We start from the raw sequence: 13,068 nt of genomic DNA on the forward strand, positions 1-13,068 counted from the left end.
ATAGAAACACCTGCTCTCTCACAGACCATGGCATGTAGAACAGAATCTGTTCAATGCCTACCACTGGGAAGGAATGATATCTATGTACAAACACATTTTTGGCTATGCCAGTTGAAAAGCATATGATCCTGCCTGCAAGGCACAGATGAATTTATGATGCTTTCCATCTTACACCCAGCTTACAAGTCACTGGTAGCAGCTGTACCAAGTTTTATTTCACTGGGAACATCATTTGTCCTGAGAGCTTGTCTACACATCAGCACTTGGAAAAGTTAAGTTTCCTAACTAAAGGTGTGAGGTCAATGAATGCACAGATTTCAGAGTGAACGCTCCCATTCAGAAGTAGAGTTTGCTGTACAACAAAGTAAAGCCATTTCCTTCTGAAGAAAGATATTTAATGTCAAGTTTATGCATGTTCTTCACACCTTTAGTCTAAACTGCCAAGCAGACAAGTCCCGAGATGCACTTTTCAAAAAGAGTGGCTTCCAAAAAGTCCATTTGCTTTGAATAAACATGGCTTTGTGCCATAAACCCAGCTGAGCCAGCAAAGGTTTATCACATTGGTCAGCTCATTGGTTTGGCACTACACACCATCTTAGCAGGATGTGACAGTGTGCCAGGTGTTTCTCTGCCCTCCAAACACATGAAGCAGAGTGAGAACTCATTTTTCTCTAGCAAACCAGCAGCAGGATAAAGGACCTCTTGAGGAGAATGTCTAGGGCACTGATCCCTTCTTAATAATGACAGACAAATTTGTGGCCACAAGCAGCCCAAATCATCACCAGGTGCTACCACTATTTTTTTTTTACCTTGGAATGTTCTGAAGCAGCACCATTTCCCAGTAACACATCCAAAGTCTGTCTGGCTGACACATGCTGAACAGGTCTTTGACAACAGCTTGTCTAGAACTGAATTCTGCCCGAGCATTTTCCACTCTGACTGGAGGCCACAAGGTATATTAACACATCTTTACTTGACACACATGCCCAGCTCTTCTGGAAAGAACACAGATATCCACATGCTTGGGTAACCACTGAACTAACACGCTCCACAGAAGCCTGCTAGGTCAAGCCTAGAGTGCTGCAGGACGTGTGTGAGGTTGGCTCACATATCCTGGCAAAAGGTGAAGCACACAGATTTCAGTGCCATAGTAAGGAAATAACTGCAGTAAAAGAAAGGCACGGGTCAGGTAGTGCTGTAGTGCTGAAAGAGTGTTTCTCTGTGCTGTCTGCAACTGATACCTGATATAGACATGGGGAAATGGCTCTCAGTCCAGTTCTCTGGAGACTCCTAAAGACTTAAGGGCAATTCTGATTGGAACACTCTGCTAAGAGGCCTGGAAGGCATGCCAGAAATCATAAATCACCCTTAAATTGTCAGGGTCAGTGGCAAAGTAGTAGCACAGATAAGTAATCTGATTTTCTTTGCTTCAAACCTCATTAGCACAAGTATTTACAATGCATAGGTTAAGCCCCTCTTAATACTCCACAGGAGACTCCTGTATTTCTGAGTCACTGATAAACTAGAGAAACCATACAAGAAACAAAGTACCTATAAACAGATGCAGACTTTGATTTGAGAGGCTGTCAGATAAGAAAAACATTGACACACCCTTAATCCTCTACAAAACCCTTGTTTCTTTTACCTGCCAGGATTTTCCTGCAGTATTCACTGTTGATGACAATAATCTATTAAAATATCCACAACTCGATTTTCTACAGATAGTTTTCTCTAGTAGAAGGGCAGTTCATACCCTAGCATGTGCCAGTGTTTGGTGTGACAGATATTTAAACACACTTCAGCACCAGCAACTTGCCTTCTTCAGAAAATCTGCTGCCTAATTGATCAGGCAGTAGATAAAACAGCAGAACCTTCTGACTTGTTAGTTAATCCCCAGGTGAACAACTTTCTTCCTCCTGTTCCTTCATGCTACAGTCCTGAAGGCATGTTTAGGTCACCTGTGGCTGCCTCCCTGCTCTTCCTTTGAGGTGACTTACCTTGGACTGCAATTTCACAAGGTGTGAACAATCAGAACTTTCATCCTTACTCCCTCTCCCAAAGATCACTTGATTGAATTAAACCTTGATTTGTTGCAGCACCCTTTCCCCCCACGCTGGGGGGTTGTCCTGGCTTTCTCTGCTTGGAAGGAACAGAGACCCCTGCAGGCTCCCTTCTAGCCGCAGGTCACAGAGCAGGGCCCAAGCCCCGCTCCTGAACAACAGCTTCCATGGATTCCCCATGGCAGCAGCAGGATAAACAGTCTAGGTGCTCACAGATGTGAAAGCCAGTGTGTTTTCTGAACAGTTGTAGGGACAGAGGAGTAACAAAGACAGGCAAATCAAACCCCTTCCTTAGGTAAAAAGGCTTTCCAAACACACGATGAATCTCAAAAAGTCATCTATACCTAATATCCATGATTTAACAAAGCTGAAAAACCAACACTCAACAAAAACTAAGCCCAAGTGCCCCTTACTCAGAGATGCCTGCTCTAAATTAGGCAGCATTTAGTAAGAATCTCAAATTAGGTGGGAATGTAAAGGTTCACATGGGAAGGCTGCACAAGGCATCATCTACCCGTAACCAAGAGATCCAAACACTGAAGTGTTGCTGAAGTGATCATCAATTCTGGATCACAGAACTGTTATTCTTTGCCAAAATGGAAAAACCAGACCTGAGATCAGATTTCATTAAATCTCCTTCTGGTTCAACCACAATAAAAAACTCAACCTACAGTAATAGTAACCCTCTGTTCTGAACTCATCTTCTCTCCCTTCCACATTGCAGCTCCCTATTAGAAATTTGTTACATTAACAGCCATAGTAGGGAAGAGTAAGTTGCTCTATTAATATATAAGTGATGATCATTTCTTTTTAAGTTGTCCTTAAAAAAAGTGAAGTGCAGGGCCACACATGTACCACTGAAAGTATCAGCTTGGTTAAGCACAACCTAAACTTAGTGCAATACTTTCCAACAGAGTCTAAAAATAGGAACACCAAGGTGTTGTGGAAATACAGGAGGAGAGGCTAACACAGTATTTCAGGAAATAAGACACTGCCATTTGACATAATCCTGAATGGAAGAAATACAGCTCCAGTGATTAATCTCCCTACATAAAGCAAAGTTGGGACTATAAGGAAAGACTAGGAAAGACTCAGCCCCATGACATGGGGTTGCATGTGACAATGTCAATGCTGTAGAGCTGGTGCCCACTTTCTCCTGTAACCAGGAAGATGTTGAGCATTAACATACCTGGGAAGGGGAATTTCTTCCAAGAAAGAGTGACTGCAGCTCTCAGTTTGTTAGGACTGAGCTCGAGTTGGGGACTGCAGAATGAAGCAAAAAAAAAAAAAAAACACCTATCCAGAAGGAAAAGCAAGCAAAACTGCCAGAGGGGTGAGGGGTATGGGGTGAAGAGTGCCAGCTTCAAGAAAGCCTGGGAATAAAGACTGGCATGTCCCTGCCTAAAACTTCTGTATGTACATGGCCCAGCACACCTTCTGCAGCCATGCTCACTTCCTCTGGGGTATGCTCCTCGAGGTTTGTTATCCCATCTGGTATGAACAGTAAAAAGCAGCAGAGAGATCCTCTGGTAGCACATCTGATGGAACAAAGCCCACTGTCACCCAACCCTTAAAAAGTTCTTTTCCAGGGCACTTGCTGGGAATTGTCACAAACATTTGCACATTTCCTTGTTTCACACCTTCACACCAAGGTCACTTCATTGGTTACAGTTTACAGCACAGATTATTAACTCTTTTAGTCGGGGTTAGCAGCTTCCAAACCTCCTGACATACACCTATGTCTCCTGTCTCCTAGTCAAGCAGCAATATAGAACAAGGTGAATTCAGGCAGGCACAAGACTTCCTGAAGTTTTAGCAATGTTTTGAGGCTCATCTGTTCACCCCTGTCAGAAAGACTTGGCTTCCCAACTAGTACTTAGATTACTTTGCCCAAAAAATATGCAGGTACTGAGGCTGCACTTCTTTCAACACCTGATGCATCAAACAGGCATCAAGGCACATACACAAGAATCACTTCCACAATTCTCTGTAGGACACAGGGAAATATGTGTTCTTAGACAGCTGAAGACCTATTTTATCACTGACTGCCAGGCTATTCCTTTTGTGCATGCTCTGTACCCTGCACAGTCTGTTCTCCAGAGGGTCTATACTTATGCTCTTTCCTTCCAGAAGTTCTCTTGGACAAATTTACTTCTCTGTTATCACAGGAAAAAGAGAAGAAAAATGGCTTTTTCTCATATGACAAATGTAATCATGGCTGGAGATGTGTGGATCCTAGAATTCACTATAACCACAGTGGACTGCTCCTCCTGGGTCACATGCTAGGAAGGCAGATACATAAAATTTTCACAGTTCAGACTTTTTACTCAAGTAGCTCAAAATCCACTAAGAATTGGCAGCATCCTCAACATGTGACAGATATTTAATAAACTTTTCTTTGGCTTTAGATCTCCATCTGTCCGGTACACACAGACAAGTCTCACTAAGATTTCACTGAGGTCCAAAAAGAAAGTGTGGGCTCAGAGTAGAGCTCATTAAGCAGGAAAGCTGATGGTGTCTTGACAAAAATTGTATGTTGCCCATGTTTTTCAAAGAGCTGTCTATAGGTCTAGGTAGATAAGGCTTAAAAACACTATGATGTTTCATGCCAGATTTAAATGTATGCTTCCCTTCTGCACATACTCATGGCTCCAAGCACAGTTAATGTACTTCACTCATGTTGGGAAAATTATGAAAAAATGAATGAACAGCTGGGTGAAGAATAATTTGGCACTTAGTGCAAAGTTATTATGGCCTGTAGTTAAAAGCAGACTTCAAAGGAGGCAGCAAAAGGTTCAGGTGTTAAATGGGCAGCAAAAAAGAAAACAGAAAGAGCAGGTGAAAATGTCTTCACCAGGCTCTGACAAAAGGAGCAAAAACCACTTGTATTTTCCAGGCCTGGACTAAAGAACAAAGAAGGCCAAACCATTGCAACCACATAGATAACCCGTTCCTTTCTTATCCAAATCTCAGGTTTTGCCTATCTGTTGGGAATTCTGGGGCTTTTTACACCTTTTTTGGTGCAATGATTCTTGTAGTAGGAAAAACACTGATTTAATCAACAGATCAGTGCAAAGGTGATGCACAGGCTAGAGAGCTTGGTATCTCAACCAGCCTGGGAAGCACATTTCCATTACAAGTCACTTTACCAGCAGAATACAAGTATTTTCCTACAACCCTCATCAAACAAAAACCATCTTTGGTCTGAACAACCTCAGACTGCTGCATCTGGGCAGAATAAAACTTTCAGGGAAGCCTTCATCAAAGCTTTGACATAACCGTGTTATATTTGTAGAGATCACAGACTCTGAGGCAAGACACAAAGCGAGACAAGGTATCACTAATGCTTTCATTGTAACAGTTTTTAACAGTAAATTACTTCCCATAATTTACACGGGAAGTTAAGGCATGAGGAAAATATTTCAGGTATGGGACCCAGAAGCATGAAGGTCTTAAATTCTGTTTACATAAAGCATGCCATTTCAGTTGTAAGAATAGAGTCATATATCCTTACTAACTACCAGTGCACAGATCCACTTCTTTGGCTCAAAGGTGCCTGGAGCTGGAAGAAAGTGGCCTCCAGCTCGGGAACAGTGTCTCCCCGTCGGCAGTGCCCGGCCAGCAGCTCCGGCCTCCCCCACTCCCGGTTCCCCCGCCAGGCTCCCCTTCGCCCCACAATTCCCGGTGCCTGCCGCCGTGGTCCAGGTTCCCAGCTCCCCCAGACCCTCCCTAGGTCCCCGTTTCCACCCCCACGCGGAGCTCCCAGTTCCTTTCGCCCCTGTCTCCCGTTCCTCGCTCCCCTCCTCAGCTCCCTTTGCTCCCCATTCCCGGTTCCCGTGTCTCTGCGCGCCCCACGCCCTCAACCCCCATTTCCCGTTCCGTCCCGAGCTCCTGTTTGCCTCCCGATCCCCGTTTCCCGCCGGCTCCAGTTCCCTCCAGCGCCCACTTTCCACCCAGTTCCCGGGGCTACCCCTCTCCCCTTTCCCCGTTCCCGTTCCCGTTCCCCCTCACACGGCGCCCACCGAGCGCCTTCCCGGAGTGCGCGCGGACGCTGCGGCTCCGGGGCCTCCCCGGAAGGGGCAGGGGGCGCCCGGCGGCCGGCAGGTGGCGCTGTGCGCCCGCGAACGCCTCCCCGTTCCCTCATTCCCTGCTCCGGGTCTGGGGGACACCCAGGCGTTCCCAGCGTGTCCCCAGCCCTCGGGATGGACACCCAGGCGTTCCCAGCGTGTCCCCAGCCCTCGGGATGGACACCCAGGCGTTCCCAGCGTGTCCCCAGCCCTCGGGATGGACACCCAGGCGTTCCCGGTCCTCGGGATGGACAAGCGGGTGTTTCCAGCCCTCAGGGTATGTTTTGCTCTTACATCAGCATGTGCTCAACCAGAGGTGAGAGCCGTGCTCAGCATGGCGCTGGCTGCTTGGGAATCACCTCTGCGAGCTGGACAGAGGAGTTGATACTGCCGTGAGATGCAAGGTCATGCTTTACCACAAAACTTGGGTGGGAGAAGTATTTTGAAAGCAGCTTCTATTCAGGGACTGGCTGTAGTGGAAACTGTTGGCATTCTCAGTGGAATATGCAGTGGAGAATTTAATAGCAGTGATAAAAAGACAAGGTGATGGATGAAACCTTTCATGAAAATAAATGCATTTATTTTAATTTTTGCCCTTCTCAGCATATTTTCTTTCATCAGCTTCCAAATGCTGATATTGCTTGGTGCCTCTGACATCAGCAAGTTTCAGGTATCTCTCTGAGTTTCTTCAGCTGAGTCAATCTCCGCAGGCTTTTCCTGAGTTTCCCTTATGGTATCTTCAGTGTGTCTTGGACGAACTGTGCTCTGAGTTTCTTCAGCTGAGTTAGTCGCCACAGGCTTTTCCCGAGTTACCCATCTGGTATCTTCAGAGCGTCTTGGACGAACTGTGTTCTGAGTTTCTTCAGCTGAGTTAATCTCCACATGCTTTTCCTGAGTTACCCATCTGATATCTTGACAGTATCTTGGACGAATTGTGCTCATTGCCGAGAAAAGTAAGGATTTCAGAATTGAATTGAAAAACACGTTCTGAAGAAAGGAGGTTCCAGATGCTATGAGCCACTCTCGGGAAGTCTGGTAGCCATAGGACAAACCATAGAGCACAATGAAGAAGGATGAGAGCACAGTTATGGTCAGAACCAGGCCCCAGGCCAAAGGGACACACCACCACCACAGCAAGGGCTCAGTGTCCGGGATCTTGCGAAGCTGCCTGATGGTAGCACTTAGTCTCCTTACTTTGGAAAGGATGCCCCCTTCTAGGACATTGGAACTTGACTTCTGGGACTTTTCACCTATCTCAGGGGAATTCACAGGTGTTGTGTCCTCCTGTGTGTCAATTACATTTGCATCTTTTTCAGATATTATGCAATTATTCCAGTACCTAGAATCTACCTTTGGGTACATCTTAGTCACAACAGGAGGAGGATCCTTCTGGGAATACTTAAATAAGAGAGTTATTAACATTTCCACAGGGAGGGTAAGCAAAGCACATTCAATTCCTACTGCTATTGATCTCACATACCTCAGGTATATTGGAGCTTCATCATCCTTTCCAGCATTAAAGAACATAATGTTAACAAGCAAGGTGAATAATAGCACTGCTAAAAATGTAGACAACCTTTGGAACCTGGTGAAAGCCCCAGCGATAACAGGAGCAAAAATTGAGAGCCATAGATGGTACTCTGTCAGTCTCCTGTTAAAATGAATAAGAAAATAGTCACTTTTGGGTAGAGGTCTCTGGGGGTCTGTGACAGAAAATTTCTGGGCTTGTGAGGGATTGTTCTTGTCAAGGAAAAGCCATTTTCTGCACAGAAAAAAACAGACCTTCCTGGTGGACATGTCCTCAACTTCAGCTCTGCTTAAGAACCAGGTTGGAGATTTGCCATCGTTATTGAGCCTGATCTTGAAGGAACTAATATCTCCCAATTTTTTCTTAGTAGTTATCAGAAAGCAATCAATGCTTCCCCGTTGGAAAGCTGGAGAAGGCTGGTGCCATAAACAACGGAATTTACTCCTGCCGTACTGGCCAATGAGCTGCAGGAAGACCTCTGCTTTGGTCCCAGCATTGCAGCGACTGCCTGTGTACAAAGTGACCAAAAAGTTCCCTTCATCAGAGGCCTCATTGTCTGGCAGAACGATAATGTACTTGATCTCCTTCTCAGCCCTGTCTCTTCTTATAGCCCAGCAGCACAAAAGCAAGAAGATGATAAAAATACAGAGCACTGTTATGAGGGTCAGCGCGTTTTTAGGTATGTCTGCTATCAGGTTTCTCCCCAGATCTATTGTGTTGGGAAGAACTACTACTTTGGCTGCCAGGAACCTGATGCTGGGTGCTGGAAGGGCTGACAGACTCCTGCGATACCGCATGGAGATACAAATACAGTGTACCTTCTCCCAGTTGGTCAAGGGACCAATCACACATGTGTTTTTGCTCCACTGACTTCCAACCCCATTCAGAAATAAGCACTGGTCATTAAAAATGTATATGCTCACCATTTTCTGGTTTGGGTACCTTAAGATATAGTCTGTCTGCAAGATAACAGTGATGTTCTGAGCATCTGCACCACTTTCCTGCACTATGGTTGTCAGCAGGGACTTTGGGAGACAGACTATATAGGGACCTTTAACGCTACAGTCATCAGTGATTGTCTCATTTCCACTTGCAACTGTTTTCCTGTTGTGAAAAGCAATAAATGAGGCCACAGGCTGAGCGTCAGTAAGATTGGTACCTGTAAATACCAGCACATTGAAAGTAACTTTTAATTTTGTCATGATCTGGAAGTACATGCTAGTGGGAGTTTCACTGATCTCAAAAAGAAATCCTCCAGTTGTGTAAGTTTCTGTTTTATCGGGTCCCATTAGTAAATTAAAAGTTGCAACTCCACCTTTCCTGGCAAGAAAAATGTCAGCTCTTTCAGGCATGAATGGAACTAGATCCCCATCAGTCTTAGTCTCTGCCATTTTAAACCCCATGACCATCGATATAATATCCGATGTGTAACCTAACCATGGGAAGGGGCTCTCATCAAATTCAAAAATGGCAGTGGAAAACACAGTGTCCGGTGCTGGTCCTGAACTTTCTCCTTTTCTCAGTACTGGATAAAAACAATCGTGGCAGGTGTCTGTTTCAAGCAAATAATTTGTAATGTTCCAGGCTTCATTTTTCTTCAGAGTGATATTCCAGTGTCCTGTTTCTATTAGAGTTTCTGTTTCTTGAGGGACTTTTCCCCAGAAAACTACATCTGTTACACCTTCCATGATGGAGAAAACATGTTGAATTCCATTTGCACTGACATTCTTGAGACTCAGAAGATCAGCTCTTAGGACATTGGACAAGCATCTTAGTATTCCACTGGTCTGAATTTCTGCTCCCTCAGACCAATGGATCTGACTTCTCTGTCTCTTCAGAATTCCTGTTACTTCTGTCAGTTTCCCAATGGCAAGGTCTTGTGACCTAACATTCATTTTCTCAACTGACTCTGTGATTTCAGAAATAACAGCCACTACTTGGTTGATTTCCATTATGCTATTTACTGAAATATTCAAGGCTGTTTTAACTACATTTTCCCGAAACTCAGCCTGAGGGAGCTGGACGATTGGTGTGTTTTTAATATAGTTTAAGAGTGAGGCTGCAAGATAAGTCAAATAACCAGCTCTAAGACGATCACCAGTCAGCTGAGCAGATGCCGACATGCTTAAAAGGCTTGCTGAATCCAGCAGATCATGAAATATGCGTACAAGGGATTGAGTTCTAAGTGGGTTCTTCACATAGGCATGTAAACTCACCTGGGTAAAAGCCCTGAATGCATCACGGACTTGAACATAAAGTGTCAAACGGTACCAACGAGAGGGCACTCCAAGTGGGAGAAAAGATGGAGGAGTTTTAGGCTCAGAACCAAAGTACAGAATTGTGCCAAATGTGTTTTCCACCACAGAACTTACTGTGGTAGTTTGGGGTACGTTGGAAGCTACTATCACTTTATATGTCAGAGGTAAATGGCTGTCAGAAAATCCTCTACACTTAACAACAAATTTTGTCTGAAAGGCAAATCCGTAGCGGGGTCTGATGTTACACCTGCCAGCCTGAGGTGGAGTATTTACCGCAAAGGGTTTTCTGAAGGATGTGGACCTACCATCCCAGGTAGTTACGCTTAAGTAAAGTATGTAGGTTGGGTATTCAGGCTTTAGGAAAGTCATAGCATGTATAGACAGGTAAGCCCCAGACCTCCCCGTTGATGTTTTGGAAGCCCAATCAAAATTAATTTCTTGAGAGGTGTCTGAAAAAAGGGACCAGTAATACAGTGGCTTGTTGCTCGGTTTACAGTTTGAGCATTTTCCAGATAGGACAAATCTCTCTGTTGGAATTAAACTGGTACCACAGTTTTCAATGCATTTCACATCCAGAACAAGTGGAGGGCCAGGATCTACCTCTATAACTTGATCAGCATAAGCCGTCCTTCTGCCCTTTTGAATCACCAGGCGAAAGTAGTATAAGGTGCCTCCTGGGAGGGATTCAGGTGGTATTGTTTGAATGGGACCTGAGGGTGTTATCCATCTCAAATCCTTCTGGAATGGATGGCATCTGTTTTTCCATTTGAATTTCATGGTTTGATAGTCTGCCAAGTCTTTAGTGCAGTACCAAGTAAATATCATTGGTCCTTCCTGTGAATCAGGATCAGAGGATCCAGAACCATCAAGAGTCCAACTCTCAGAAAATTTCACTGTGCGGACCGAGCCTCCTGAGATATTTACCATTAGATCAGCTCTCTCAATCTGAACGTAAATCATATCGTGGGCCTTAAGGACTATTGAGGTCCTAACTGGGACTACCTCAGCAGTGAAATAAAACAGATACAACCCATAATCTAAAGTATTAGCTGGAACAGTTAAATGTATCATTTTTATGCCAAACATTTCAGAAGTGTTTACTGGCTTTGACCAGTCCGGCTCAGATTTTGTGTCCTTAGCAGGATAGACTTGCCATAAAGGCTTGATAGATATGCCAATATGGCAGTCTATGTTCAACTTGACAAAGAGGAAAAATTCTAATGCCTTTTTCTTGTACAAGATAATGGATCTGGGATTAGGTCTCTGAATCCAACACCTGAGTATCCTACATTCTTTTTTCTCACAGACTACTGGTGCTTCTATGGTTTTTGCAGTACGATTGTTGACCCTGACACTTAAAAGAGCCGGAGTTGGTGCACTGCTGGTGCAGTTCACTTTTGCCACAAACCCCGTGTATTTCTCTGCATCAAAGGGTAATGCAGAGCGACGGACAAAACGTGTGGCATTTTTTACGTGGTCATTGTATGTGTATGTGCTACTCTGGACAATATGGTCTTTTTTTGCGCCAAAAAGCTGCAGATAGAAGGTCCACTCGCACTGTAGCATCGGATGTTGTGCAGGGATAAACCACACTAAATAACTAAAGTTCTGCAGAAAAGAAGGACGGCCACTGCTGAAAACGTGGACGTCAAGGTCTCTTTCTGCCAGTGACCTAACCAAAGCCCTCTTCTGATTCATATAAAGGTACATTTTGAACTTGTACCACTGTAAGGCCAGAAACTCTATGGTGAGTAAGTAGGAGAGCTCCTTGTATTGGTAGAACACAGTGTGTGTGTTAGGACGATCTGAGGAAAAAGTGCCGTTGTTGTCTTTAGATGTGTAAAATGTTCCCTGGTTGTACCTGAAAATGTAAGTGCTGCTATTGGTCTTCCCTGGACAAAGGTTGATGTGTATGGGAGTTTCTTTGCCAGCAGTTAAGCTCAGAGTACCATTGAGCAGGTGCAGTTCCCCCATCAATTCTTCAAACCTCTTTCCATCAACATGGAAGTAAACACTGGCCACCACTGTCTCATCCAGGCTCTGAGGTGTAGAAATGGCACAGAAGTTGCTTGGCAGTGTAAATGAACTATAGGAGCAGACCCAACCTCCCATAGCCTGTGTGTCCACCAGTCTGTAGGCAAGAGTACTCAGGGTAAGGGGCTGAAGCCACCAGGACAAACTGAGGGGCTGCTGAGGAACACTAAGGAGCTTGGAGCTGATACTGAGGACATGCACCAAGTCAGGCTCCACCTTGAGAGAGAGGCTGAGGCTTATGTGAGGCATCTGCTCAATACTGACCAAAGCAATGTGGATCCCGGGGTGCCTGTAGCGCACAGTCAAGCGGTAGCTGTAGTAGGTGGCACAGGTCTGTTGCAACTCAACTGTTGGATAGACATCAGGTGATGTTATGTCCCGGTGCTCACTGCTGGGAAGGAGAAGGGTCGAGGGGACACCTCCCCGGCTGCTGAAGCGGTACTGCCAGCCAGCACTCTTGAGGCGTGCACACCAGCCCAGCTCCACGGGCTGCCACGCTTGGACAACGCGTGTCTGCGGCCAAAGCACGAACAGCCGCATATCCTGCTCCGCGATCTCGACGCTCACGTTGCGGTGAAAGCACGCGGGTGCAGCGCAGGAGGCAGACGAGCACTGCACTGTAAGAAGGCTGGAGGCCCCGGGTGAGGGAGCTTCTGTCTGCAGTACCACCTGGCCTGACCAGCGTGAGATGTTCCTCAGAGAGGCCGCGTTCAGGTACCAGAGGCAGCAAGGTGGGGATGATGGCTGCCCCACCTCCCCCTCTCCCTCCAGCCCTACTCCTGGGGCGGGCTGGTAATGCAGGGTCACAGTGCTGTTCCACAGGCACGACACTCTGTGCTCGTTGTCCTGCCGCTGGAAGACTTGGCCGTAAGGGCCCGGGCAGCTGACCCGCAGGGGTGACGGCCGGAGACGGACAGAGGACGCCGCCGAGCCCCGGCGGCAGCAGGCGAGCAGCGGCAGAAGGAGGAGGAGGAGCGCGGCCATCGCGGCCAGAGGGGACAAGGCGGAGGACGCGCGGCCTGCCGGGGCTGCTCGTTGGGGTGGCCCAACGGCCGGGCCAGCAGCCCGGGGGCACCGGAGCCTCCTCCGCAGGGCAGCTGGTGAGAACACTATTTAACCTC

The 13,068-nt window shown here is 46.2% G+C and overlaps 1 protein-coding gene across 1 annotated transcript; it reads right to left on the bottom strand.

Annotated features, from left to right (window-relative positions):
* Nucleotides 1–6,513: 6,513 nt before the first annotated feature.
* PKDREJ (polycystin family receptor for egg jelly) lies at nucleotides 6,514–13,052 on the bottom strand. Its single transcript, XM_059845749.1, has one exon. It carries the CDS (start codon nucleotides 12,929–12,931, stop codon nucleotides 6,794–6,796), a length of 6,138 nt encoding a protein of 2,045 aa, XP_059701732.1. The 5' UTR covers nucleotides 12,932–13,052; the 3' UTR covers nucleotides 6,514–6,793.
* Between the last annotated feature and the right edge of the window lie 16 nt (nucleotides 13,053–13,068).

Source organism: Haemorhous mexicanus, chromosome 5 (assembly GCF_027477595.1).
Source record: "Haemorhous mexicanus isolate bHaeMex1 chromosome 5, bHaeMex1.pri, whole genome shotgun sequence".
NCBI lineage: Eukaryota > Metazoa > Chordata > Aves > Passeriformes > Fringillidae > Haemorhous > Haemorhous mexicanus.